Here is a 26,242-nt window from a genome sequence, read left to right as displayed (position 1 = left end):
TACCTATTTCTAAAAGCATAATGAATTCTGTTTATAATAGCTTTTCACATAATAGCAATTTGCTGTTAAAACTGGTAGAGGTTGATTCAGAGGAAGTTGGTTCCTGGTCCATGTTTTGACATAGGCCATGTCCATCTTTTATTATCAGAACTTAAAAGCGCCATGCCAACTGAATGCGACAAGTCAGTTAGCTTTACCCCATTAATTGTATTGCCTCAGGCATTACTAATTATTTGCTTGTGAAGCTGGACACACTATGCTTCTTTACTTTGGTCTTTGTAAGACATGTATCAGAGGAGTGGCATGGCCCTTTAGGGATACTCTACAGAAACATTTTAACAGTTGTCCACCTGAAACTGATCCACATTCTAGAGCAGATGCAGTCTTGCACTGTGTGAAAGAGACAGGCTTTCCTAGAAAAATACAAATGCTAATATAACCAACTTTTAGTGACTTCTACATTAAGGAAAAGATGCTTTGAGAAAAGTAAAAAAAAAATTTGAAGACTTAAAATGCCACCCATCTCTATGTTCTGTAATGCCAAGGTAGATTCTGTTTCTTAAGTAAAACAGTATAATAACTCATTTATAAAAAACTAATTACTTCAAGAGGGCTAACTTCAACGTAGGAATTATTTTTGTCTTGAACATGAAAAGTTATGTAATAATCAACAAACTCTGAATTCTGACAGTTACTTCTAATGGGTAACTTTGGGCAAAGGTAGACATCAGCTCTGTAAATGATGTATTTTGTTGATGTTACAAATCCCCTGTCCAAGAGTCAGGTAGGACATGAAGCTAGTTCAGCTGGTTCGGGGGTGGGGTGGGGGTCCTATTAAAATACCAGGTATAGAAGTGTTTCCACACAGAGTAGGGCATATGGTCAGCAAAGATCAGCGCAGCCTCTTATTCCCTATGTTTGTTATAAAAATTTTTGTGTGTTATAGAGGGTTTTTCACCTAAGAAGTTATTGAACTAGCGAGGACTCTTAGTTTTGGCATTCGTTAATTAAACTTAGTTACAGAGTTAAACAGTTCTACCTACTCTGCAGGGCATGCCCTGTTTAGGACTGGATGTTCAGCTGGGAAATGCTCTACTACGATTATCACAGTGGTTATAGTTTTACATTATAAGTGTTCTGATTTTTAGATATGAAATTGAGCTTTATAGTTATAAATTTAGTTTCCATTCTTTAATGCCACAGTCTTTAGTAATATTTATAACAGTTTTATTGGTATAACATTTAATTACTAGATTAAGGTGTTATGTATTCCATTGTAAATCCTCCCTATTCCTTTTGCTCAAGCAGATATACATATGGTTGACTCTGGAACAATACAAGTTTGAACTGGGCAGATACATTTATTTGCGCAGTTTTTTCAGTAAATAATGTACAACACATCTGCAGATGGCTGAACCCCGGGTACAGATGATGGACTGTGAGCTTCTCCCTGGATTTTCAGCGGCAGAGGGGTCAGCACCCTTGGGTTGTTCAAGGTGCAGCTCTAATCCTCCCTGCAAGTAGCCTATATGGTAAGCTTCAGATTCTCACAGACACTTTTTCCCCTGTGATTGGAGGGGTCAGAAGGCTTTAAGGTCTGTTTTGTGGCTGGGCTACAGGGAGAGGCAGCTGCAGTGACAGGCGCGCGGCCTTCTCCCCACCGACACACGCCGCTTGGCGTGGAGGAGCTCCGCGCAGAGGTCTGCAGCGTCCTGCGTGAGGCGGTACGCAGGGCAGGCCCTGAGCGCGCTGTAGTCGTCTTTGATGTCGCCCTCTCTGAAGGAGACCACCACGTATTTGCGCAGATGAGCCTGGCTTCTCAGGTCACTGCAGAAGAGGTTAAAGGCGAGGTGGAACAGGTCTTGGGAGTTCGCACAGGGGCTGCCCTCGTTCTTGTCACAGGTACCATCACACATGGTGTTATCATTGGAAAGAAGGAAAATGACCTTATCCGCTGCTTGCTTCTGAGTGGTAAGCCATTGCACGGGACCCATCTCAGCTATTTTCTTTTTCTGCCACTTTTCAAGGATAACTTCACTTCTGCAGCGGTTTTGAAGAAATTCAGTGACGTAACAAACTGTGTGATGGAAGCATATTTCAGAAGGGTAAACCACAAGAACCTTAATAGAGGGCAGTAGCGTGGGAGTTGAGAAGGAAGTCTTCTTGATCCGTTCTGTGGGGAGAGAAGCATTTGTCATCTCTGCACAGCAAATCAGCAGGTTTTCAGGCCAATCTAAACCATGGCAGATAAATGACCCCTTGCCAGGGCACACTGGCTGAGCATCAGAGGTGTTATTACTGCCAGAGAGGAAAACATCCCTGAAGTTCCTTTCGTACACATCACCTGAAATACACCAGTACTTAAAGATGCTGCAAAAGATTTATTTTCTGAGTCCCTGTCACTGAGTTAGTCCTCTTGATCAAGCCCATCCCTTTTCAGATAAATTCATGGAAACTGTTTAGGTTCAAGGTACTCTGTTTCAGGTGGATGGTTGTAACTGTAGGATTTTTCAGTGCCATACATAAAAAGGACAGCTGACCTCTGCCATTTCACATCATGTTTTGAGTTGGGTCAACTCAGTAGTAATTCCGTCTTCTACCTGTGGGTGGTAGGGTTTCTTTACAGTTGCATAAGGCTAAGTGGTACCTCATTTCAGCTGGAACTCAACTGGAATTCTGTCCTATACATGCTACAGAATGGAAGCTAGGTATGAAACTACTGTAAAAGATAGATACAGGTGAAACAATTCCCATTAATATAAGTATTTCTAAGGTCAGAGTTTGATATGGCTTGCCTACCTAAGAAAGAACACGGGATTAATCTTGTTCTATCTATAACATCACAAACAACTCAGAGGCTGCATTTCCATGTTGATGTGTAGAGGGGAGGGGAAAGCAGAGGTTATCAGTGGGTCTCCCCCTAGCAGTTTATCTATATAAATACTGATACTCTGATTTCTCATTCAAGTGTTCAGTGTTTTTGGGTTGGCAAGATCCTTGTTGTTCAGTCACTCAATCGTGTCCAATTCTTTGCCACCCCCATGGACTGCAGCATGCCAGGCTTCCCTGCCCATCACCAACTTCCAGAGTTTGCTCAAAGTCATGTCCACTGAGTCAGTGTTGCCATCCAACCATCTCGTCCTCTGTCATCCCCTTCTCCTGCCTTCAATCTTTCCCAGCACTAATGTTTTTTCTAATGAGTCAGTTCTTCCCATCAGGTGGCCAAAGTATTGGAGCTTTAGCTTCAGCATCAGTCCTTCCAATGAATATTCAGCATTGATTTTCTTTAGGATTGACTGGTTTGATCTCCTTGCAGTCCAAGGGACTCTCAAGAGTCTTCTCTAACACTACAGTTCAAAAGCATCAATTCTTTGGTGCTCACCCTTCTTTATGGTCCAACTTTCACATCCCTACATGACTATTGGAAAAACCATAGCTTTGACTATGCAGACGTTTGTCAGCAAAGCAATGTCTCTGCTTTTTAATATGCTGTCTAGGTTTGTTACTGCTTTTCTTCCAAGGAGCAAGCATCTTAATTTCATGGCTGCAGTCACCACCTGCATTTATTTTGGAGCCCAAGAAAAGAAAGTCTGTCACTGTTTCCATTGTTTTCCCATCTCTTTGCCATGAAATGATGGGACCAGATGCCATGATCTTCATTTTTAAATGCTGAGTTTTAAGCCAGCTTGTTCACTCTCCTCCTTCACTTTCGTCAAGAGGCTCTTTAGTTCTTCTTCACTTTCTGCCATAAGGTGTCATCTGCATATCTGAGGTTATTGATATTTCTTCCAGTGATCTTGATTCCAGCTTGTACTTCATACAGCCTGGCATTTCACATGATGTACTCTGCATATAAGGTAAACAATCAGGGTGACAATATACAGCCTTGATGTACTCCTTTCCCAATTTGGAACCAGTCTGTTGTCCCATGTCCAGTTCTAACTGTTGCTTCTTGACCTGCATACAGGTTTCATAGGAGGCAGGTATGGTCATCTGGTATTCCCATCTCTGTAAGAACTTTCCAGTTTGTTGTGATCCACACAGTCAAAGGATTTAGCATAGTCAATGAAGCAGATGTTTTTTCTGGAATTCTCTTGCTTTTTCTATGATCCAACGGATGTCGGCAATTTGATCTCTGGTTCCTCTGCCTTTTCTAAATCCAGCTTGAACATCTGGAAGTTCTAGGTTCATAAACTGTTAAAGCCTAGCGGGGAGAACTTAAAGAGTAATTACTTTGCTAGCATGTGAAATGAATACAATTGTGCGGTAGTTTGAACATTCTTTGGCATTGCCCTTCTTTGGGATTGGAATGAAAACTGACCTTTTCCAGTCCTGTGGCCACTGCTGAGTTTTCCAAATTTGCTGGCATATTGAGTGCAGCACTTTCACAGCATCATCTTTTAGGATTTGAAATAGCTAGAATTCCATCACCTTCACTAGCTTTGTTCGTCGTATGCTTCCTAAGGCCCACTTGACTTCACACTCCAGAATGTCTGGCTCTAGGTGAGTGATCACACCATCGTGGTTATCTGGGTCATGAAGATCTTTTTTGTATAGTTCTGTGTATACTTGCCACAGTGTTGTTCTTATGCCTTGGAAGAATTTATTTAAAAAAAATAGGAACTAGCATAGATTAGCTATCTCAATTAAGGGGCAATTTGTTATTAGCTATCTTTGGACCATTTCAGTCTTTGTAGATGCTTCAGTCATTTAAAAAAAAAGATGATTAAAAAAGGTGAGTGCAGATCCTGAGTCCTGACCCTTGCTTTACCCTTGCAGGTGTGATCAGTCTTAAGGAGAGCTCTAAGGTATTAAATAAATGTTGTCTGACTCTATTCTGATGCCAAAATGTGACTGCCTCTGGAGGAAGCTCCTTAAAAAAAAAAAATCAGTGTCATTCTTTAAAGAGCTGAATTATAACCCTTACCGTGCCTCCAGATCAGATAGATGCCAGCCACCAGCACCCATGTGGCCACAAGCAGAGCGGACAGGAGAAGAGGCAGCCAGCCACCCAGCACAGTTTTGTCTGGGGAGAACAGAACTTACTTATCTTCAGCAAAACACAACCAGATTTCTCTCTTATTTAAAGACTAAAATTTTTATTTGACGCTTTGTAGAAGTTTGGGTTCCTTCAAAGCCAAGGGTCAGTAGATCTCTGCAGATCAGTATTTTTTTTTTTTTGCAGAGTGTCCAGGTCTTTCACTAGATGCTCAAAAGGGAGAGGGGCCCAGGAGGTTAGGAATGGTCCTCCAAAATCACTTTGGCCTCTTACTCCACATTTTCACTGTGGTAACCACAGTTTACATTCAATTTTGTTGTTGTTGTTGTTCTTTGATGAATTAATGTTATTCTGGGTGCAATTACTTCATACAATACACAGTATGCATAGAGGGCATCTTTAAAGGCTGTTCTGTCAGACTGACAGATGTGAGGGCAATGCCACCCGGTCATAGGAATGCTGAGAGGCAGTTAAGCTCCAGCGTGTGAAAGTGCTCAGGAATCCATTGGCACTGTGCCCACAGAGCAGACAGGATTGTCAGGAGGCTGGGTTTCTAGAAACAGCACCTTCCAACTTTTTACCCCTTGCTGGGCTAGTTCCGGAAGCATTTAATTTGAAAGAACTAACATCATTAAATCCAGAGAGACATTCTCCAGAACAGGCTGCTCTCAGGCATCAACGAGGTGTGTCTCTTGGTGCCACTATTCCTAATTTGTTATCCAAATGTCTGTGTGGCCGCATCGAGTTACAGTAACAGCCGGCCCTGGGCCACTGAGACAGGTAAGAAAGTCAAAATGCAGTGAAATGCATGTTCCTTCATATACTCAGTCCTTCTATGCCACTGACGTTTTTCAGCAGACCCTTGGGGCATTCTGAACATCTATTTTGCACCATTGATTTTTTTTTCCCTTCTTCTGTATGTCCTGCTTGGTCAGGATCTTGATCTCATAAATGAAGCCTCATTCCTATTCATCTTGTAGCTGTTGGGCACAGAACCGCTGTCTTTCCCTGCACCCTGTTCAGCGCCCACAGGAAGGGACCCTCCCTCACTCTCTCCCACACCCCCAGCCTGTTGCATTCTGAATGGGGTAGGGCTGGGGTGCTTCCTGTCCTGAGGCTCTGTGCTGGCCAGTTACCATGATCCTGAGGAGAAGAGACTCCTGTTTGTGGGCAGCGACCCACAGTTCCTCTTTGTCGAATGCAGTCGTTGCCACAGGTACGGAAATACGGAGTCAGCTAAGGAGAAGTGAGGGGTTTGGCATTATTCCTACTTTTCACCAGAACTTCTCATCCCTTTTTTTCTAGCTTCAACCCCTCTTTGGCATTGTAGTAAGATGTTCCCCACCCCACCCCCCTTGGTCATACTTCTGTCATAAAGCCCTAAAATCCAGACCAGTGACCCAAGACCAAATACCGTCTACAACTCCTGGTTTGTGAATCTACACTTTGTACATGTTGCTAAGAGGTTTTGCATGCTCAGTTATGTCTGACTGCAACCCCATGAACTGTGTGTAGCCCACCAAGCTTCTCTATCCATGGGATTTCCCAGGAAGAATACTGGAGTGGGTTGCCACTTCCTTCTCCAGGGAATTTTCCTGACTCGGATCAAACCCGCATCTCTTTCATCGGCAGGCAAATTCTTTACCACTGAGCCACATGGGAGTCCCAGTGAGAGGTTAGTTTCCTTATCTAAAAGGGTTAGGTCACATCCTAATACATAAACAAATATGTCCTCAAAAAATAGGGCAGTGGGACGCCTCTTGACCTGAGTCAGCACTTTTAAGTCCCTTGGGACTAGGAGAGTCTGTTTCCTTGCAAAAGGGGTGCAGTTCTAACATGCTGATGGGTATCTGCTCCCTTGGGCATGTCTGAATGCTGCCTTTATGTCCCAGGAATAAAGAACAAAAGAGTCCTCTATATTGGGTGTGGATCTGTTCCACTGGGACCCTCGGTAACATGAAGTCAGAGTAGAAAGAGCCCTGAGAACATCTGCTGGCCTGACTTCTGTTCTCCAGCAGACAAATCACGGGCCCCAAGAGGACAGAGCTGCCCTTCAAAGTTCATAAACTGATCAGGAACCCAAACTTTCTCAATTCAAATCCTTTTTTACTTCATTTTGCAGTGGAAATGGAGTCCTGGGATAATAAAATGGTATTCCTGTCTCAGAATTCCTTTGTGGCTCTGTGACAGCAAATGGGAATAAAAGCATGTTGGAAAGTCAACAGCCACTCACCAAATGGGAATAAAAGCATGTTGGAAAGTCAACAGCCACTCACAGAAGCCAAAGGGACCGTGACAATAAGTTCACCTTCCTGACCTCACAGATTCCCCATCAACATCAACGTAATGCCAAGAGAGGCTTCTGGCAGAAGCGAACCGAGGAGAGAATGCATCTGCTCCAACCAGAACGGACCGCTCAAAAGCAGCGAGTGGCAGTACAGTGGGTCTTCAGTGACCCCCATTCTGTCCCCACCGGAGCATCTTGTTCAGCTTTACCTGGACCACAGCACCTTCACTTTCCCCAGTCACGTGAACCACCATGGAAGTTCGAGTTAGTTCCTTCTGGTGCAGGTAAGTGAGACAAAAATCAAGAGTTAGGAGCCATAGGAAGGAGTAGATTAAAGACTGCCAGTGAAGCCGCTGCTCTTCCCAAACTGACTGGAACTCGTTAATTTGCGTGAGTCAGATTTACTCTGTACTTCTGAGACCTCTACCTTTGGTGGGTTTTAGATTCACAGGGATGTTTCCAGAGATGCCCCCAGGGGACTTGGTTTTTTTTTTTTTTTTTAATTAATCAAAATAGCCCAGCGCATTTGTATAGCAGACAGTCCTGCCTGTTGCTCTCTCAAAAGAGTCCAGGGAAGTTCTCCAACAAGGGAAGGAGAGCTGGAGGTGGAGGACAGGACTGGTGTTGAGAACATGAAGGGGAAGAAAGTACCTCTGACACATAGGAAGTCCCAATCACGGTGGTATTTTGGATGAGCGCCATATATCTGTCTCCAAGGGGACTGGTGGTAAAATTCACTTCCACTGTGTTCTCGCTCTTTTTGCAAGCAGTGATGTTTGGCTTCCACAGACTTCCTGTGAGTCAGGAGAATCACAAGGATGGAGCTGCGAACTGGGCCCTCAGTTAAGTCCCCAAAAGGGCTTGACCAAAACAGATGTCTGTTCTGAGGCACACCTCCATGAGATACACACTACTACACAGCGTGTCTTTTATTTATCATCTCAGAGTAACCTGCTGCCCAGGAAAGTTTAGTGACCCCACGTCACTGCTTTGCTGAAAACAACTTCCCTGGGCTGACAGTGATGGGAGGCACAGGCCGGGTTCTACTACTCTCTTCTACTCGGTGTCCATTTGGAGTGAAGGGCTGGGGGTTGGGATTTCCCTCTTTCCAGGATGGGGAGCAAAAGCCACAGCTTAGGAGACGTGTCTGAGTTTATAGAATGAGTAAATTCAGCTAGAACTAAAACACTCTGGATTCCAGAACTCCATCCATCAGCCTGCTATGCCCCAGCTTAACTGAGTATCAGGAAATAAGGAAGTGCCTCATGGCTTAAAAGAATACCCTGGCAGGTCTACTCTGTGAGAAAAGCCAGTTGTTTCAATCATGTGCCTTGCAAATCAGCGCTTGGTAATTTCCAGGAACATGATATAGAAGAGCATGCATTATTTTCCCCACCCAGGAGGCCATTTCAAGCCCTTGCTCCCAACTGTCTTTAGCAGTTGGGTACTGGGACTGATTCAAGGCCCTCGGGCCCCCTACACCCCACAGGGTCCCCCAACCCAGATGTCTCCCAGCAGGAGGCCACGGAAGAGGCCCAAAGCTCCAAGTCTGCCTTTCAGCTAGGAGACACGTGCTTGGTCTGCTGGGGTTCACAAGGACGCCTGTGGGGTGGGGGTGCCTAAAAGACAGGGACTGGTCCCCCCAAACCATTAGCCTCATTAGCACCCTAAGACTGTCATGACTCAGAAATGCACAGAAATTCTTGTAAACCCCTTGGAAATTGGATGGTTGGGACTGATTAACCTGAAAGGGCTTATTTCAAAAATCAGGGCAGGGGCAGATTCTAACAGTCTTCTTGTGAGAGGTGACCCCTGTGAGGTCGCAGGTTCGGAGCGTGCTTCTAGGTCATTACTTTAGCTAATGCTGCCACCTTGAATGTTTGCAAATCCAGGCAGGCCCCTGTGGCCACAGGTCAGTGGTGCTGGTGTCTGAGTGGGTGGAGGACTTACAACAGAGTCCCATCCAGGCAGAGAGGGCCTTTGTTTGGGGCTAAAATGTTACTTTAATCAAGGGAATGGGGTGTTTTTTCTGTGACTTGCTCACCGCATAAACCTGCCAAGAGTTTGTCAGGCTGGGGATCAGCCTTCACCGAGCAGTTTGGATACGTAACAGCCCTACTCTAGGCCTCAGTTTCTTCATCATAAAAAGTCTGATGGAGCTGTGCTGGCTCGAGGTATGGATTTCTTCTCATAACAAAAGCAAATGCTGAATTTACTTACCTGCCTCGATGCACTTTTTTTTATATTTCATTATGGGGTCCAGGCACCCTGGAAATTTGAAAGTTTTCACATTTTAGAAAAAAGTAACTCTGCTCCACCCCAGTGCCAACAAGTGTGCACACAACACATGCTTACCACACCTGTAATGAATTGCCAGAACGTTTCAGATATGAGGTCAGATAGCAGATGTAAATAAGATACTAACATACTGTTAAACAGAAGATTATCTACCTATGAGGTGATAACCAGAGTCTAATTTGAATACAGCCTTTATCAGAGCGGTATCTGTGATCCCCAAGAGACCTCGAAACCAGCCATTCTTGAAAAATGAGGTTCGGTAATACGTGTAGATACTGCCCCTTCCAAGAGGTGAAGCTGAATCCTACTCTATACCCCTCTGCCCCAGGGTGGGGTGGACTTGGTGATTTGTTTCCAAAAACTGGAGCTGGGGAAGGGAAAGATACTAGATTACATGGAGAAACCTGGCAAGACACCACTTAACAGTGACAAAGGTGAGCATCACCTGTGATGCCCTGTGCGTGTCACCCACCCAAGAGGTGCCACAAGAAGAGCGCTTCACCTGTGCAGAATTCCCCCCAAACCCCTGTGTCCCCGTTTGATCATGAGACAAGCACCTGACAAACCCAGATTGGGGGACCATCCCGCAGGAGGCCTGGCCATCACTCCTCAAGACTCATGGTCATGAAACACAGGGAAACACCAAGAGACGGTCACAGACCAGATGAGATGAAGAAGACACGGGACTAAATGCCACTGGGACAGAAAGACGACATTAGTGGAAAAGCAGATGAAATCCAAATAAAGTCTGGACTTTAGTTCATAGAAATACCAGTGTTGGACTCTTAGTTTTGACAAATAGATGGTGGTAACGTAGGATGTTAACGGTAAGAGAAACTGGGTGAGCACTATATGGGAACTCTTTGTACTAGCTTTGCAACTTTTCTATAAAAGTATTCGAAAATATTTTTAAAGTGAGATTTGGTCTCACCAAGAAACCCGGGAACTACTGTGTAGTAAATGCTGTGATGCTGTGAATACACTAGACCAGAACCAAGGAATGCAGACAGATTGGAAATTGCCCCCACTTGGCTTCAGTGCCAAAGCTGGCACAGGCATGGGGACAGGACAGGTGACCCAGCTCGAGCCGGAGTGATGTGGGAGCTGCTGGGGCCAGGCGCCGTGCTGGGCCCTCCTCACCGGAGATCCCGTCTCATCCTCGCACTGACCCCATGTGTGATCGTGCAGGCGTGACACCAGAGGGCTGAGCGCGCGTCATAGAGCAAGGGAAAGAACCAGCGCTCACCTCTTCTCCCAGCTCAGGGGGCAGACACACTGGAGTCTGTACATCCTCCGAGACCAGCCACACATGGTCAAACTACACATCCTGCCCAGAAGCTGAGACTGGAACAAGCGTTCTGCGTCGGCCGCAAAGAATGGCCAATGTACATCAGTCAAGGAGGACCACGGTTTGGCCGGCAGCTTCACTTTGCTGCGTGTGTAACCAGGGCAACTTACTTAAGCTCCCAGTTTCTTTTATCTGTAATTCAGGGCTGTCCCAACCTTGGGGTTTTTGGCAACCCAAGGGAGATGATGCGTGTCAAGTGCTCAGTCAGCGCCCGATGCACAGGAATGGGCTTTCCCCTCCACTTCACCTGACTCAGTCCTTTCCTTGTGAGTGAGATGCAGTTACTGTTGTGTCCCTGCTACACATGAGCAAACCGAGACTCAGCAAGGCCAAACATCTCATCCAGGGGACCTGGCCTCTCTCTACCAGACCACATACCAGATCAGGTGTCCGGCAAGACAGAGAATAAGACAGGAGTGAGGATGTGTACCTGGGGAGGTGAAGTTCACAGCCATGGAGGGGCCGTCCTCATTCATATTTGCATTGGGGATGTTATGGGCCCCAATGAAATAGACTGTGTTCAGCTCGACAGGAAAACCAATGTAGGAAAACATCCACTGCAAAGCAAAGTGGGAACCCTTGAATTGCCACGTCTTTTTCATTTATAATTTCATTCCTTAACCCACTGCTAAAACTTATGTCTCTAGCCAATGTCTACTAAGGAAATTGACCCCACACAGTTTGCCAGTGTAACCCACAGAATTAGAGAAGTGTAAAGTTCTAGAGCCAGGATATAACTTAGGTTCAGTTTCCCTCACTTGGGCTCCCCCACTCACTCAAACAGTAAAGAATTTTCCCACAATGTGGGAGACCTGGGTTCAATCCCTGGGTCAGGAAGATCCCCTAGAAAAGGGAATGGCAACCCACTCCAGTATTCTTGCCTGGAGAATATCATGAACAGAGGAGCCTGGCGGGCTACAGTCCATGGAATCACAGAGTTGGACACGACTGAGCGACTAACACTTCCCTCACTTTGCTGATGGAGAAATTGAGGCCTAGGGATGCTGACTTGCCCAAGGCACACAGCAGAGAAATGGCCCAAAGTGGGATTGGAACCCAGACATTCAGGTTCCAGGTTGTAGCTGTCAGCAGCCTGTATATGAACACAAACCCACACCCCCAACAAAGGACCCAGATTAGTGACAGCCCTCCCAGGTGTCTCCAAGTGCTTACTTTGCCACCAGAGGGTCTGGTCTGAGTCTGGAAGGCCTGGGTGTAATTGCACCTGATGCAGCTGTAGGACTCGAAGTGGCTTTTGCCCATCACGCAGATCTTGGTGGCCTTCAACAAGCGGATGCTGGCTGCCAAGGTGGGTAAGAGGGCAGTTATGTATTTAGCGCTCCCTCTGTAGCTGATCTGATGCTAGATAGCCTACCTGCCTTCACATTCACCGTGACCCTCAGAGGTAGGCACTATGATTGTTCCCAGTTTACAGAAGGGGTGAGTGAGGCTTGGTGAATTTCAGGGAGCTGTGCCGTGGCTTACAAAGTTCATCAGCGACAGAATACGGATTCAGATTCCAAAGCCTTTCCTCCTCATAGGTGAGCCTAAATTTCACAGGTACCTGCAAAGAGGAGTCTACCTTTACACTATCCTGGACCTCTTTTAAGAGGAACAGGCGTGCTGTGTAGAGCAGAGGCCTCTCTGAGTGTCCTCAGCAGCCAAACCTGTTCTGTCTGTACCTTTATCCATGCCGATCCTTCTCCCTGCAATGCCTTTTCCTCCTGTTCTTTGCCTTGCTAATTCTTTCTCCTTCAAGGCCCAACTTATGCACCACAATCTATAATGAGAGCTAACAAATACAGGAGCTCACTCTGTGCCAGGGATGAAGCCAAATGCCATCTAATTTAATGTGGTCTCACCAGGGCCCGCTCCTCCTCCTCTCCCTTCAACCCCACTGAAGATAAAGTACAGGTCCCTCCAGGATTCCCCTGACAGTCTGGCTGCCTCCCCTTGGGCCCCGAGAACCTGACTGGGCAGGAACTGGAGCTCACTCAGCTCTCTGTGCTTGGCACTTCCAGATTATGACCATATGGAATTTAGCTGAATTTAGTGAGCAGACCCTACAGACATGGGCTTTAGGCCCCCAGTACTGGTTCATCCAAAGTGGCTCAGAGAAATGCTAGGACTTCCATGATGTCCTTTGGGAGATGGAAAAGTTATCTACCCAAGAGAATGTTTTCCTACTGCGAGATCATCTCTGGCCTTATCCCATTTTCTTCCATGAAGAACAGCGTAACATATAGAAAAGCATACCAACACCAGCACACCACTTGATGAGTTTTCACACTTGTGCAGCCAGTACCCAGGTCAAGGAACACCCCAGGAGTGCCCCTCAGGCCTCCTTTCAGTCACTCCCCACCCAAGAATGGGCTTCTCTGGTGGTTCAGATGGTAAAGAATCCACCTGCAATGCAGGAGACCTGGGTTCAATCCCTGGGTTTGGAAGATCCCCAGGAGAAGGGAATGGCTGCTCATTCCAGTATTCTTGCCTGAGAATCCCATGGACGGAGGAGCCTGGCAGGCTACAGTGAGTGCACAGGGTCACAAATAATCAGACATTAACTGAGCAACTTCTACCCAAGAATAGCCACTGTCCCGACTTCTAACTACATAGAGTAGTTTCGCCTGTTTTGCACTTTTTGTTAGTGGAATCATCTTGTGGGTAGGACTGCAGGCCTGCATGCAGAGGTGAAAGCATGAACTCCCGAATCTGGTTTCTTTTGTTTGTGAGATTCATCCACACATGGTTATAAATCATTCATGCTAATTGATATACTGGATTCCGTTTTGTGAATCTAAGTCTACCGTCAGGCATTTAAGGCATTTTATTTTTGGCTGTTTTGAATACCACTACCATGAGCATTCTAGTCTGTGGCTTTGGTATATGTATGGCATGTATCTGGTATATCTGTGGCATGCGTGTATGTGTTCTGTTGGGTATGTGCTGGGAAGGGAGGTCATGGGTTGTAGAGTCTGCCCATTTCTGCTTTAGTAGACACGTCAGGCCTTACCATTGACTGATGCAAACTTACCATCTGCCCGGAGTATCCAGCTTATGTTCATCAAAATTGAAGAGTCCTCCAGGTCAACACTGCTTTTAATAGGCTCCACTCGGAGGTCCCTCAGGTCCCCTGGGGTCAGGGTGTGTCGGACCATCCACTCTGGAGACGGTCCTGGGAGAAGGCAAAACTGCCCCATGACACCCCTTCCCCAGCCCAGTCCAATCCCACCTGCTCTACATGACCCACTGTGACCACTCCTCACTCACAATTCATTTCTTCTTTCAGCTACGGCAGGCCAGACATTTCTCAGTGCTGGCTGATGTGCAGCTTAGGTGATGCTGAACCTCCTGGACCCAACCTACAGGGCACATGTGCCCACTCTGGGTCCCTTCATATGTATGTATATATCTAATTTATTTGACATGTTTATTAGGATCACTTCTGCCTACCCCTACACCTCAGTCTGGACTCCAGCCAACTTACCCCCATGACGCCCCCTTCCAACCCCTTAGTCTCTGCCAGTACCATCTCTCCTCCAGCTCATTCTGTCCATCCACATTTCTTGGGCAGAAACACACCCATTCTTTAAATGCTACCATCTCCAACACTCCTTCTTCTCTAAAACATTTGCTTCCTGTTCCCAAGTGTAAATGACATCCCTCCCATGGCACTTGATCTCCTGTGCCTCTTTCCAGCCAGGAGGCCAGGCCACCCGAAACCCTGGGAGCTCTGCCTTGGGCAGATGGAGGCTTCACCCGCATCAGCTAACAAAGCAGAGTTTCACCCTGCGCCTGGTCTTTGATGACCTACTGCTGGCATTTAGGTCCCCTGAAAGTCCAACTGTACTTCTGACTGTTTCTAGTGCACCTACCGGGTTCAGAGCCACACTGAATTGTCTGCAAGAGAGAAAGAAATCGAGTGCCATGTTGAATACCAGCAAACCAGAAGCCTTCATTTGCCAAATTAGACAAAACACCATCTTTTCCCTTAAATGCATATACAAGTGATGCATGTTCAAAGAAAAGCTGAGCTGGTCCCACTTCACAGTTTGGGAGACATTAAGCAGCCCTACGTTAGGCTCTGATGGGCCATAGATTAACCACCATTTACTTGAACCTCAAGCCTGGCCATCATCTCCCTTAAAGATCAAAGGTGGGTTTACACCCCTCTCTGCAGCTCAGCCTTCCCTGCCACAAGCAGGGGATAACTCTGGACCATCACGGAGGCCCCTTCACACTAACTGTAGCCTTCTAGGACAGTCTAGAATATTTATTGAGTTTCCCCAGGTTAAAGACTGGCTGTACCAAGAAGAGCAGAAGAATGCAGTCCATGGTACCTTTCCGAGGTTCTTTAAAAAATTCCCCTTCTGATATAAAAGGACTCACTCGAACTATTTACCAAATCATAAGGCAACTATGATTTCATCATGTTATCTGTTAAAAAGAACTTATAAAAATAATATCATTGTATCTAAGAAAGGCCAATATTAAATCCTTTGATTAACTGCTCATGTCTTTTTATAAGAAAAAGTAATTAGTCCTTTGGTTTTTGGAATAAAATTCAGGACCTAAAAGGAAGCAGCAAGTTCCCAGGACACGCATGACACAGTGTGGGTAAGCCCGCCAGCTCTGGAATTTGAGCCCTCGCAGCCTCAATCTTTCTCAACACCGTGAAGACAGAAGGCAAGACTTTTGATGATTTGAGTGATATGAGTTGGGTGGAACTGTTAGTCACTCATCTTTGTCTTTTTAAAGCTGAACTCCAAGGGATGTCACCAGACAGTTTTTTAAACAAATAAGCCACCATGGTGATATTGGGAGCTAAGTTCTTGTCAAGGGGCTGCTGAGACAAATTTTAGGAAGAAGCAAAGCCACAGCTCTAAGCTTTGTACAGAGTTCAAGCTACAGGCCTAGTAGCAGGTACTGCAAAAGCAATGAATTCTTCCTCTAGGGGAAAGGTAGGGGTGCGGTGGAGTGAGGGGGTGGGCTCTGAACTGAGACAGAGGACAAGGAGAGGAGCTGAAGACGTCAAGGCAGAGTACGTCTTTCCATCAGCAAATGACACCAGGCTTTTATGCTACGTGCTAAGCTTAAGGGCAACAATATAACTTCAAATGCTGTGTGCAAATGAGGTTTGTGAAGACCCAGAAGATTCCCTCAATCCTTTAAGGCAGGGGAAGAAGGGAAAGCTGCAGAGTTCAGGGTCTTAGGTCTGGGAACAAGGGCCCCAGTACAGCGCAAAGAACACGGCAAAAAAGGCGACTGGAAGGTAGAAGCAGCTCTTGCGACCCCAGGCAATAACAATAGTGAACGCCTACTATGTGCTAGGCTCTTTGCTGCTACCTTACGGGCCCGGGCGCTGTCCTTCACTAAATCCTGGTGAGTGAGGTATATGACCCTTCAGTTAGACAGATGAGGACACGAGGCTCATTGAGCATAAATGGCTGGATCAAAAACGCTTGGTGGCATCCGAACCCGTCTGATTCCCTCGCCCCAGACTTAAGCAGTCTGACGCCCGATCCCCGCTTCAGACCGCCCTCTGCGAACGCCTCGGAGGAGCAGGAGCTGATGGGTTGGGACGCGTTTGGGTCCGGGTTTGAGGGACCAGAACGCGGGAGAGGGGAGCGGAAGGGGGGCGCTTACCGGCTCCGGAGGCACGGCCCCGCAGTACAGTGCGGCCAGGCTCAGCAATACTAGTGACATCGCGGGGCCACCAACCGCCACCTCGCGGGGTCCGGATCGGTTTCGGGCCGCGCGCTCTTATCCAGGCGCCCGGGGCCACACCTCCGGGCTCCGCCTCCCCCACCACCGCCCGGGTAGAGGGGGCCCTCTGGCGCCCTCCCAGGGTGGGGAATGTAGTGCCCGGCCTGCAGGGGTCGCGCGGGATGGCTGCCGGGGTCCGAGCGTCTCCCGGGCAGCCACGCACGCGCCGGCCCAGCGCACCCGTGCGTGCGGTGAGCCAGGTGCGCGAGTGCGAGCACGACCTGCCAGCCCCCGCCCGCAGGCCCGCCCGGCGCCCGCTCGCCGCCGGGAGCCCGTCGGGTCCGAGACGCCCGCGGTGCCTCTCCTGGCCGACCGGAGCGCGCGGGGCGCCGGCGCTGCCGGTTAAAGTGTAGCGGGGCTGGGCCGGGCCGCCGGCGCCGGCTCCTCCGACTCCGCCGCCGACTGTCCCGCCACTCCGACCGACCTGCCCACGGTGAGTAGCGGGGAGGCGCTTGACCCGGGGCCGGGTCGGGCCGGGAGGTCGGGTGGGTCTGGAGAACCCAGGCTGGACGCCGAGGTTGGAGCCCCCCGGGAAACAAAACGTGTGGGACGGAGCCAGCAGAGTCGCACTGAGTTACTCGCAGAAACTTAAGTTGTGTGTGATTCGTGTAGCAGAAACCGTCCCTATCGCTGGTTTTCTGGTCAATGTCTCTTTCCACAAAATGAGACCTGCCGCTAACAGTTGGGTCTCCGAAGACGAAAGCCTTCACCCTTTGGGTGTGGAGGCGACTTTTTGAGTTTCAGGGAGCTTGGGATTTCTGAGCCAAATTTGCAAATTAAATACTGCCTCAGAGAGCCGACCTAGCTGCTCAGAGCCGAGTAGGGTCTGGGAATTGCATTTAACTTGATCTCGCTGGTTAATTCTGCGCAGGTGGACGGGACCCATTCTTTGAGAGACACAGTGGCTTTGGGGAAAGGTTAATGAAAATCAGCTGGGCTAACAGTGAATCAAAGTGCTTGAAACTCTGCGGCTTTAGGCGCCTGGGTTTGCAGAGGAGGGGGGTGGGGCGGTGACCAACTCAAAGTCCCTTAAACTTCTAGGCTGAATTAGCGCCACTCTTCAGATGGGAGGCCAAGGCCTAGGGAGCGGTGGTGAAAAGTTGACTTAGTCAAGCAGTTGTTTTGCTGAGGTCCTGTGCACCAGTCCTGGCCCAGCTGCCTGATTCAGATTTTGGCCAGCATGGAGCAGGCCCAGTCTCTAGGTTGGCTGGGGACTCTGGCATGCACATATGTGAGGTGCAGGCGACGTTTTCCTGAGGACTGGTCTGGTTTCTCATCAAGGTGAGTGGCTCAGGTGAGGGTATTGCCTCACCCATGGTGGCCCCTTGCTCAACGTCTCTGAGTTCCTTTGAGCCCTAGCGCTGTGGTCCCAGAGATCGCTTGCAGCTCTAATAGTTGTTTGTATTCTTGAGCCGACATGTGCAGGGGGCCAGCCCTGGCGTGCAAAGGTGCCAGCTACTTGGTGCCCTTGGACTGAGAATGGGGGCAGTGCGAGTACTCCGAGGGCACGTCCCCCCCACCGCCGTGGAAGTGCAGATGCAGACAGTCTCATCTTCCTGCTCTTGGGATCACAACCCTTGTTCCGTGGGATGCCAGACGTTTTGATGATGGTCATTTTTCAGTTGTAGGAAGGCCACCTGGCTGGCAGTGCCAGGCCATGGGAAGTCAGTCCCTCTGAAGGCAGTGAGAAGACTCTGAATCCATTTGCTGAACCAATAGACAAGTCCCTGCGTGGGCCAGCCTCCGGCTGTACCGGCTTTACAGACATGCCCCAAAGCAGGCCCTCTTGCGGGAGCTTGAGCTCTTGAAGGTGAGGGCTCTGGGGGTAACCAAGGATGCAGAGGTTAGTCCTGGAGACAGGGTTTGTGAGTCAGACATTTTTAGGGGTTAGAAAGGGGAGTTTGATAGGGTCCCAGTAAGGGATATTCCCTATTCCCTTCTTTCTGTAAGATCCTAGAGCAGCCATGGTGTCAGGTGAGACAGAGGGGCCAAGGGTGGCCTGGCCCGCGGTGGGCCCCTGACTTAGATCTTTGGCAAGAAGGGGTGAGACAAGGCATGAGAGGAAGTGGCTTTAGATATGGGAAAGGGCTGGTTTTCTTCCAGGAAAGGGCAAGGTCAACACAGTTTCTCCAGGAAAAGAAGCTGATGGGCGAAGGAGAAAAGAAAGGCGAGGCGAGCAAAGTGCCAAGGTGGCTGAGCATCGGGTCGGAGGAGTGGGAGGGGGGAACCAGAGCAGCAGGTGCTGGCCGTTGACTTGGGATGCAGACCGAGTGACCTCCCCGCGCCCTGGGTGCAGGGCTGGGCATGTGTGGGCACAGAGATGACACCGCCTTGTCTCTGGTTCTCTGCTGCCCACGGCCAGGTCTGAAGGCAGGACTGCAGAGTGAGCAGTCCCGAGTGAGCCCTTCAGCCATGGCTGATGTACTCTGTGGGTCAGCAAGGCGTGCCTGTTCGGTAGGAGGGGTCCACACTGGCTTCGAAGGTCATTCCAAAAAGTGTTCCTCCATGAGAGGGCCTTGCTGGTTAAGCATGAAGCCTCCAAGCTGGCCTGCTAGAAGGAACGCCGTTTGTTGAAACCCCTAAGCCCAGTAGTGTCGTAGCTTTGTCAATGGGATGCAGGGCCCCTGTGAGTCAGGAGGTCTCAGCTGCTTCCCCTGTGACTCTGGAAGTCTCGGCCCTTTTCAGAGCCTCAGTTTCCTTTGCTGTCAAGTGTAATGGCAGTGAGGTGACTGAGGTCTGTGAGGGAAGTGCAGATGCTCTGACCTTTCCTCTTTGGCCATGAATTCTGCTGCGTCTGCATTTCTGAAAGAGCCTTGTGCAGCGTTCCTTCTTGTCTGGGTATTTAGTAAGTGGTTGTTGAATGAATGAATGAATGCATACCTTCCTCCAAGCCAGGGGCCCAAGCCTGCCCAATCAGGAGAGCTGGTTTGGGTTTCCTTTTATTCTTCCTTCTCTGGTGGGGGTGAGGAGCATCTCATCTGGAGTCTGGAGGACCCCTCTGTCCACTACGCATGGCCCTGGCCCCAGACCCCCCGGGACAGGCTCTGTGCTGCCACTGGAGTTCACATCTCCTGGCTGCACTATTAGTTCCCCAGTGCCACCCTTGAGTGAGGCTCTGGGTGTTGTAGGGTCTCAGTTTCCCCTCCATAACATGGGGCTGATGTCAGGGCTGTTGGGAGACTCTGAAGGGGTGGGAAAAAACTGGAGGACTTAAAGGTGCTGTGTAAATTTAAGGACAGGGGAGGTGGGACAAGAAAAAAACAAATGATCTCCCTGGCCTTGACAAGGAAATTCCTTTGAACCCAAGTGCAGAGACGCCCTCAGGCCGGCACTTTGGTCGGCCTCTTTGTTTCTCTGTCCTCCCCTCCCCAGGAACAAGGCCGTCAGAGGTTGTTGACCTGTCCCAGGCCGGCCTCCACCCACACAGGTGGAATTTTCCACTTTTTTTTTTTTTCCAAACATTAATCAAGGCCCCATGCGGTCAACAGTGGATTCATTGTCTCTTGAAGAGAAAGATTCAAGCCGTTGCTGGCAGACACTGGCTGCCTCCCAGGGCCCCAGTGGCCCACCCAAGCTGGATGGGCTGTATTGGGGGCACCTCCACCCACAGTATCGCCCCCCACCTGCTGCCCATGTTCTCCTCCAGTTGTGGAGTTTTGCAGAGTCAGTGGTCATGCGTACTTGAGCCAGGGACCCCGAGGCCCCCTGAGTGTTTGCCCCTGTCCCCAGCAGGGCCACAGAGCCACAAACGGCCTCTCTGCTCCAGCGAGGAGGGCTGGCCCAGGAAGGCTCTGTCGGGGTTAAGTCCATGTTAATACTGCTCCTGCCAGTTCCTGGCAGGAGAGCCTGTGAGGCCACAGCCTGAGTGTACTTGCCTCCATCTTCACATGCAATGTCACACTGGGGGCCTCAGAAAAAGTCCAGAGTGTGGAGGAGGCTGGTGCTGTTATTCTTTCAGAGCCCCATCTGTACTTGGGTGACTGAGTCAGCCTCCCAGGGCTTGAGGGCGGGTTACTGGAGAAGTCAGTGGCATGGAGCAGTGGCTTGTGTGGGGCTCATACCACAGGGGTGGCCATGTGTTTCTCCATCAGTGATACTTTAATTACTCTGTTATTAGTAATATCACTGTTATTCATGGTCACAGCATCACTGTCCATACTGAAGGGGGTGAGTGAGGGTGCAGGGAAGAAAGCAAGGAGGGATTGAGGCCACGGTATGAACTTGATAAAATTACCATGTGCTTTTGACTTTGCACTTGTAATTCTCTGAAGGGTGTTTTTGGCTCATTTCTTTTTCCTCTTGTAACCAACCTAAGAAATGGGCAGCTCTGTTTCCATTTTATAGATGTGGAAACTGAGGCCCAGAGTTGCTAAACCATGAGTGGTGACAGTTGACATCACAAACCATGGATCTTGACCTCCAGCTCCTTTCACTTTTTTTTTTTTTAAAGTAGTGAAACTTGAAAAAAAAAATAAAGTAGTGAAACTTGAACATGAAACCTCAGTATATATGAAACACACACGGATGATGATGCTGCATATTAGTGTGAGTTATCTTGTAAGTTCATATTTGTAATTTACACATGTGTGTTTGATTTAAATATTCACAACCTAATAGTCAAAAGCTGTGTTTCATTCACTGGGAATTTTTAGGATTTCAAGCTCGGGAGGCAGCATCTCAAGTGACCGTGAGAGAACTGCTCCAAGGAGGCCAGGCTGGAATAGCCAGGTTATATAGAAATTTTACAACAAAGGGCAGGTAGTCTGAACATCAGAAGATTATTGATAAGTAAAGAAAAACAGATAACCCAGGTTAAGGAATTAAGCACTTTTCTGTGTATGGGAGGGTGAGCCCACTGAAATCATTCCTTTGATGTGCACCTCACTTATCTGGGGCCAGTATCCTGTGTATTTTTTTAAATTAATTTATCTTTATTTGGCTGCACTGGGTCTTAGTTATGGCGTGCAGGGACTTCTCTCTAGTAGCATGTGAGTTTCTCATTGTGATGAAATTTTAAAATTAAGAGAGTTTACCCAAAAGCTCTTATCTCATTTACATTTACTGTAAAGCTTCATCATGTCAAGTTATTTTGCTTGCAACAGATGCAATAACATCTGTCGTATTTGACTTCTATTAAACCTAGGTACAATAAAGTATTATACTTAATGATTCTAAATACATGCCTATAATAATTAGACCAACAAACAAACTTTAATACCAGGTATCAACTTAATATTCAGTATTTCTCAGTTCACATGAACCTGAAAGTCCTTTTAGCCCGTTTCTTTTTATTTAATTTGTAAGCACTTTCTTTGAAATTAAATAGAGCTCTTTATAAATTCAATGTTGATGATACTGTACTTTCCAGAGGTAGAGATATCTCATAAGCACCATGTGTACACAGGCATATAAACAGGCAAAACTAGAGATCTCGTGGCTTCACCTAATTATGAATCAGGTATCACAATGTAAACTTGCTAGTTTACAAAGAGCAGTTGGAATACATTACATTTGCCAGCTCAGATGATTTAAGGTTTTACTCTTTGTAGAGTTTGGCTGAGGGAACGTTCCCAGCCGTGTGAATTTTAGAATTGTCGCTTTGTCTCTTTGTTTCCTTGGTTTCAGGTCCTGTGGCCTGTATTTACATTTTTGTTTTGTGCAGATTTGCAAGAGACAGACAGTTGCTTTTAGTTCCCTGAAGAACACGTCTGTCACCTAAAGGATACTGAAAGATTGATTTGTCCAACTGTATATTATCAGTGAGAAGATTTCTAGCTCCCTTGAAATGTACGAGTTCCGTGTTCTAGAACTTTATATATAGAGTTTCACATACCTTCAAAAGCTTGTATAAGGCATTCAGCAAAGACCCTCATTCCGAATTTACCAGTTAAATCCAGAGAAAAATAACTACTTTTATTTTTTCACTAGCTCTTGAATTTTAGTTTGAAGTTTTTACTTATTTGTATGGCTCAGGTTTCCTTTAGAATGTTTAATATTTCCTGAGGGGCAGATGTATATACCTTTTCTTAAAATACCATATAGTATTTTCCAGGGAAGCATGCCTGTCCTACAATATAATTAAACAAAAGAGATGATAATCATCTTATATAAAGCCCATTTAAATATACCACTTTGATACACTTTCATCCCAATTTTGTCAACTTTTATACCTTTACTTTTCGTTAGTGTCCAATTAACAAGCTTTCGTCTTATAGGAAGACTTTTAGTTTTTGTCTTTCTTTTTATTCAGCATTTCCTGCCCATTTATCTGTTTTTATAGAAAACGCTCTGGGATCCCCAGAGAGAGGTTGAGTGGTGGAACTCCGGCCCTTTGGCCTATCTGTTGCCCCAAATAATTGCTGGTCAGGTACTCAGTGTAAATTTTTCTAGCTCCTTAAATATTTATTTTAACACTGGGGTGGATAGATCAGACTTGTTTGGCTTTTACTGTTGGGAACTAGTAGGGGGTACCCTTTGACCCATTTAACTTTAGGTAGTGTAATATAAAACCTTGTGTTTTAACCACATAAATGTCCATTTTATTTATCATACTTGAAATAACCATATGAAGATTTCTTTATTCATTTGAGATAATTCCTTTAAAAATTTTTACCTTTTTGGAAATAGTATCTAGATTTTCCTTGTAGGACTTTCCCCGTAAACCTTAATTATTGTAGTGCTTTTGTTATCACCTGTAAGACCCATTGAGGGGAAGCAAAGACCACAAAGGAAGCTTCCCAAACCAGTTTTTCTTACTTGTTTTAAACTAAAGAAGTTCTTAGGTTAATTATTAGATATATATTTTTCCACCTTAAGTTTGATTTTTGTTTTATAGGTACCAATTAAACAGTTTTATAATGAGAGTGCTATAGATTCACCAGTTTGTTTCTCCAGTTTTAAAGGAATCCATCATTTGACCATTAATAAAATATCTATTAATAGTGATTCAAACCACTGAGGTGCAAGAGGCTTCCTCATAAGAGGGTGGGGGAGGATATAACCTAAGCAAAGTCCAGAGAGTTTGCTCTCAAAAATAGTATGGCAGAGGTCAAGTTTTCAAGACAAGTACATGCACAAACACACACATACCCAGAATGTCCTCGGGAGATCACGTAGAACTTTTACATCTCAAAGACTCAGGAAGAGAAACGCAAGCTTTCCCCTGGAAGGACTTTGTTTAACATCAAAGTTCTGAAAAGATATTTCTGTCAAGCCAGCTTTTTAATCTTCATTTTACTGCACAGGCAGTAAGAGAGGCACCTTGTTTTTAGGGTGAGATTTCCTTTCATTCCCAATTAAGTAGGTACTTGTGAGTTTTGTATGTACATTAACCAGACTGGGGGACTAGCTGGAGGTTGGTGGTCTGTCGTCCCTTTTATTTATTTATAGCTGTGCTGGGTCTTCATTGCGATGCGGACTCTGCCTAGTTGTGGTGAACAGGGGCTACTCTCTAGATGCAGTGCGCAGACTTTTCATTGCGGTGGCTTCTGTTTTTGCAGAGCACAGGCTCTGGGGCACTCGGGCTTCAGCAGTGGTGGCGCCCAAGCTCTGGAACACAGGCAGTTGTGGTGCGTGGGCTTACGGCTCCGCAGCATGACGGATCTTCCCAGATCAGGGATCAAACCCATGTCTCCTGCGTCGGCAGGTGGATTCTGAGCCACCAGGGAAGTCCTCCTTTTTCTTTTATTTTGTAACCTTTATTTCCCATTCTGAAGTTGGACTGCTGAAATAAAATTGCTGGTGATAATTTAGTGATGCGTCAGTATGCTGCTTGAGAGCTTAACCCCTCTAGGTTTGGCGTCAGATTTTGTTTCAGCTCCCTCTTAGGCGTCTTGGGTTCTCCTAGTGGCACGTAAGACTTCCATGGTGTTCAGATCACAGCACGGGCAGTTCTTCTTCGAGTCCCTGGGTGCGCAGGTTGTTAGTGAAATGAGTGGGTCTCCCTGTAGGGACAGCTGCACAGTGTGGGGTCCGGCCACCACCACTCCTGCAGATTTCTCAGTCACCTCAGAAAGCTGCTGCCAGCCAGAGGGAGAGGGTCCCTTCTTTGGAGCTCAGAAGCACTCATAAATTTCAGTTGTTTTTTTTTTAATTTCGACAGTCTCTACTAAGGTCACCAATTCAAGGAAAACCAACAAGCCGGTCTTCCCCCTGATAACTCAGGCGGGAGTTGAACCTTACGCAATGTTTAACTAAGCAGTCTTCCCAGCCTTTAAGCTGAGAATAACCACTCACTATCTAAACTGAGTCTGCCAGTGCTTTTTACACTGAGAAAAATCTTCCCAGTACTTCCAACTGAGGATAACCCAGGTACCACTTCTGGAAACTAAGTTTCAAAGATAACTTATTCCCCCAGGATCTGAAACTTAACAATCATCAACCAATAATGAGAGCACCTAGAACCAAAGAGAGACTCACCCAGATTTGTCTGGACTCCTCCAAGAGGTGGGTGGGCACAAGTCGCCTCTGCTGATAACTAAGGCTCCAGATCCTTGTAGAGTTCAGGTGAAGGGGAGGAATCTGCTCTGGTCCCTTCGTCGGTCTCCATGACTGTAAAAAAAAAAAAAAATAGTCGCAACCTTAAAGTTGAGAGTTCTGTTTGACTTGGCGGGAACTTTTAGGACTTCATGTCCAGAAGGCGGCATCTCAAGTAAACCCTGGAGCGCTGCTTCGAGGAAGTCGGGGAGGAGCCGGGGCAGGTAGTCTGAATGTCAAAAGATTATTGTGAATTAAAGAAAGCCAGATATCTCAAGCTAAGAGGTTTAGCACTTTTCTATGTATGGGAAGATACATGAGTCTGCCTCAACTGGAATCATTCCTTTGATACGCCCCTCGGCTCTCAGGGGCCAGTATCCTGAGTTTGCCCAGGGCTCACTGTCTGGAGTGGCTGCAGTGTGATGGCTGCTATATGGCAGGTAGTCCTTCCCTCCTGAGTTCCCTCAGTCTCAGCAGCTCACCATCGGCGGTGGCTGCAATTGCTGATGACTGTGACACCCGTCGTTTACTGATACGGCAGGAAATATTCCATTTCTTCTTTGCATGTCATTGAACAGCAGTGCTGTTTCCTGTGAAACCAGGAAACCCCATGAAACCCGTGAAACTCTTGAAACCGGGACCCGTGGGTGCAGGTTGATGTCATCCAGCAGCCCTGCTGCCTGATTGACTTCGCTACTTCCGTTCAGCGATAGAGCTGTTTGTAGTTGACACAGGGGAAACAGTGGACGTTTTTGAAGCAGTTGGCCTGGCATTCCTTAGGGCTCTCTGCAGCTAAGCCCCTCCAGCAGCTTGAAAGGGACACAGCAGTGGGCATGTGCGGGAAAGTTGGCTGACTCGTCTCTCACCGTTGGTTTACAGATGAAGGTGGCTGGCTACCCCCGGGGCTGCTCCGGGGTGTGATCTGGCACCCCTGCCATGGTGTGGCTGGGATGGCACCTTGAGAGGGGCATGCTCCGCAGCTCCCAGGCCTTTTGGCCTTGGGCGGAGCGTGGCTCCAAGCCTGTGGTAGTGCCTGCGTGAACGTGGGTTGGAGATCAAGCTGGCCTGG

At 47.3% G+C, this 26,242-nt stretch overlaps 2 protein-coding genes across 9 annotated transcripts in view; one reads left to right on the top strand and one right to left on the bottom strand.

The window, feature by feature from the left end:
* Positions 1-1,210: 1,210 nt before the first annotated feature.
* Positions 1,211-25,754, bottom strand: IL17RB (interleukin 17 receptor B). Of its 4 annotated transcripts, XM_043442716.1 has the most exons (12): positions 25,656-25,754; positions 25,117-25,248; positions 14,808-14,832; positions 13,967-14,107; positions 12,106-12,233; positions 11,363-11,489; positions 9,507-9,554; positions 7,938-8,080; positions 7,496-7,561; positions 6,136-6,235; positions 4,928-5,026; positions 1,211-2,173 (listed from the first exon to the last, which is right to left on the bottom strand). In XM_043442716.1, the coding sequence occupies exons 1-12, from the start codon at positions 25,737-25,739 to the stop codon at positions 1,614-1,616; spliced, it is 1,653 nt and encodes a 550-aa protein (XP_043298651.1). In that variant the 5' UTR covers positions 25,740-25,754; the 3' UTR covers positions 1,211-1,613. The 4 variants fall into 4 exon arrangements, with proteins under 4 accessions (XP_043298651.1, XP_043298654.1, XP_043298652.1 ...); XM_043442719.1 differs by lacking the exon at positions 14,808-14,832 and having other exon boundaries at positions 25,656-25,749; XM_043442717.1 differs by lacking the exons at positions 25,117-25,248; positions 25,656-25,754 and adding an exon at positions 16,579-16,773.
* The window catches only part of CHDH (choline dehydrogenase), a 100,916-nt gene continuing 91,457 nt past the window's right edge, over positions 16,784-26,242 (top strand). For 4 of the 5 annotated variants that reach the window (XM_043442708.1, XM_043442713.1, XM_043442712.1 and 1 more), the window contains exon 1: positions 16,784-17,131. The gene's annotated coding sequence lies outside the window, so the exon portion shown is untranslated. Of the gene's footprint in view, positions 17,132-17,787; positions 17,980-26,242 lie in introns of those variants that run through there. The other variant, XM_043442711.1, reaches the window with a different exon arrangement.

The sequence above is a fragment of the Cervus canadensis genome, chromosome 22, assembly GCF_019320065.1.
Source record: "Cervus canadensis isolate Bull #8, Minnesota chromosome 22, ASM1932006v1, whole genome shotgun sequence".
Classification (NCBI taxonomy): Eukaryota; Metazoa; Chordata; class Mammalia; order Artiodactyla; family Cervidae; genus Cervus; species Cervus canadensis.
The sequence above is the reverse complement of the archived record's forward strand: the minus strand, read 5'-3'. Positions and strand labels throughout refer to the sequence as shown.

Coding starts and splice junctions, on each gene's coding strand:
- IL17RB (XM_043442716.1), bottom strand. CDS start 25,739: ATGCAAAGAAGAAATGGAATATTTCCTGCCGTATCAGTAAACGACGGG. Junction 12,234..13,966: donor CTGGATACTCCGGGCAGATG/GTAAGTTTGCAT, acceptor CCACCTTGGCAG/CCAGCATCCGCTTGTTGAAG. Junction 2,174..4,927: donor CTATCTGATCTGGAGGCACG/GTAAGGGTTATA, acceptor CTCTCCCCACAG/AACGGATCAAGAAGACTTCC.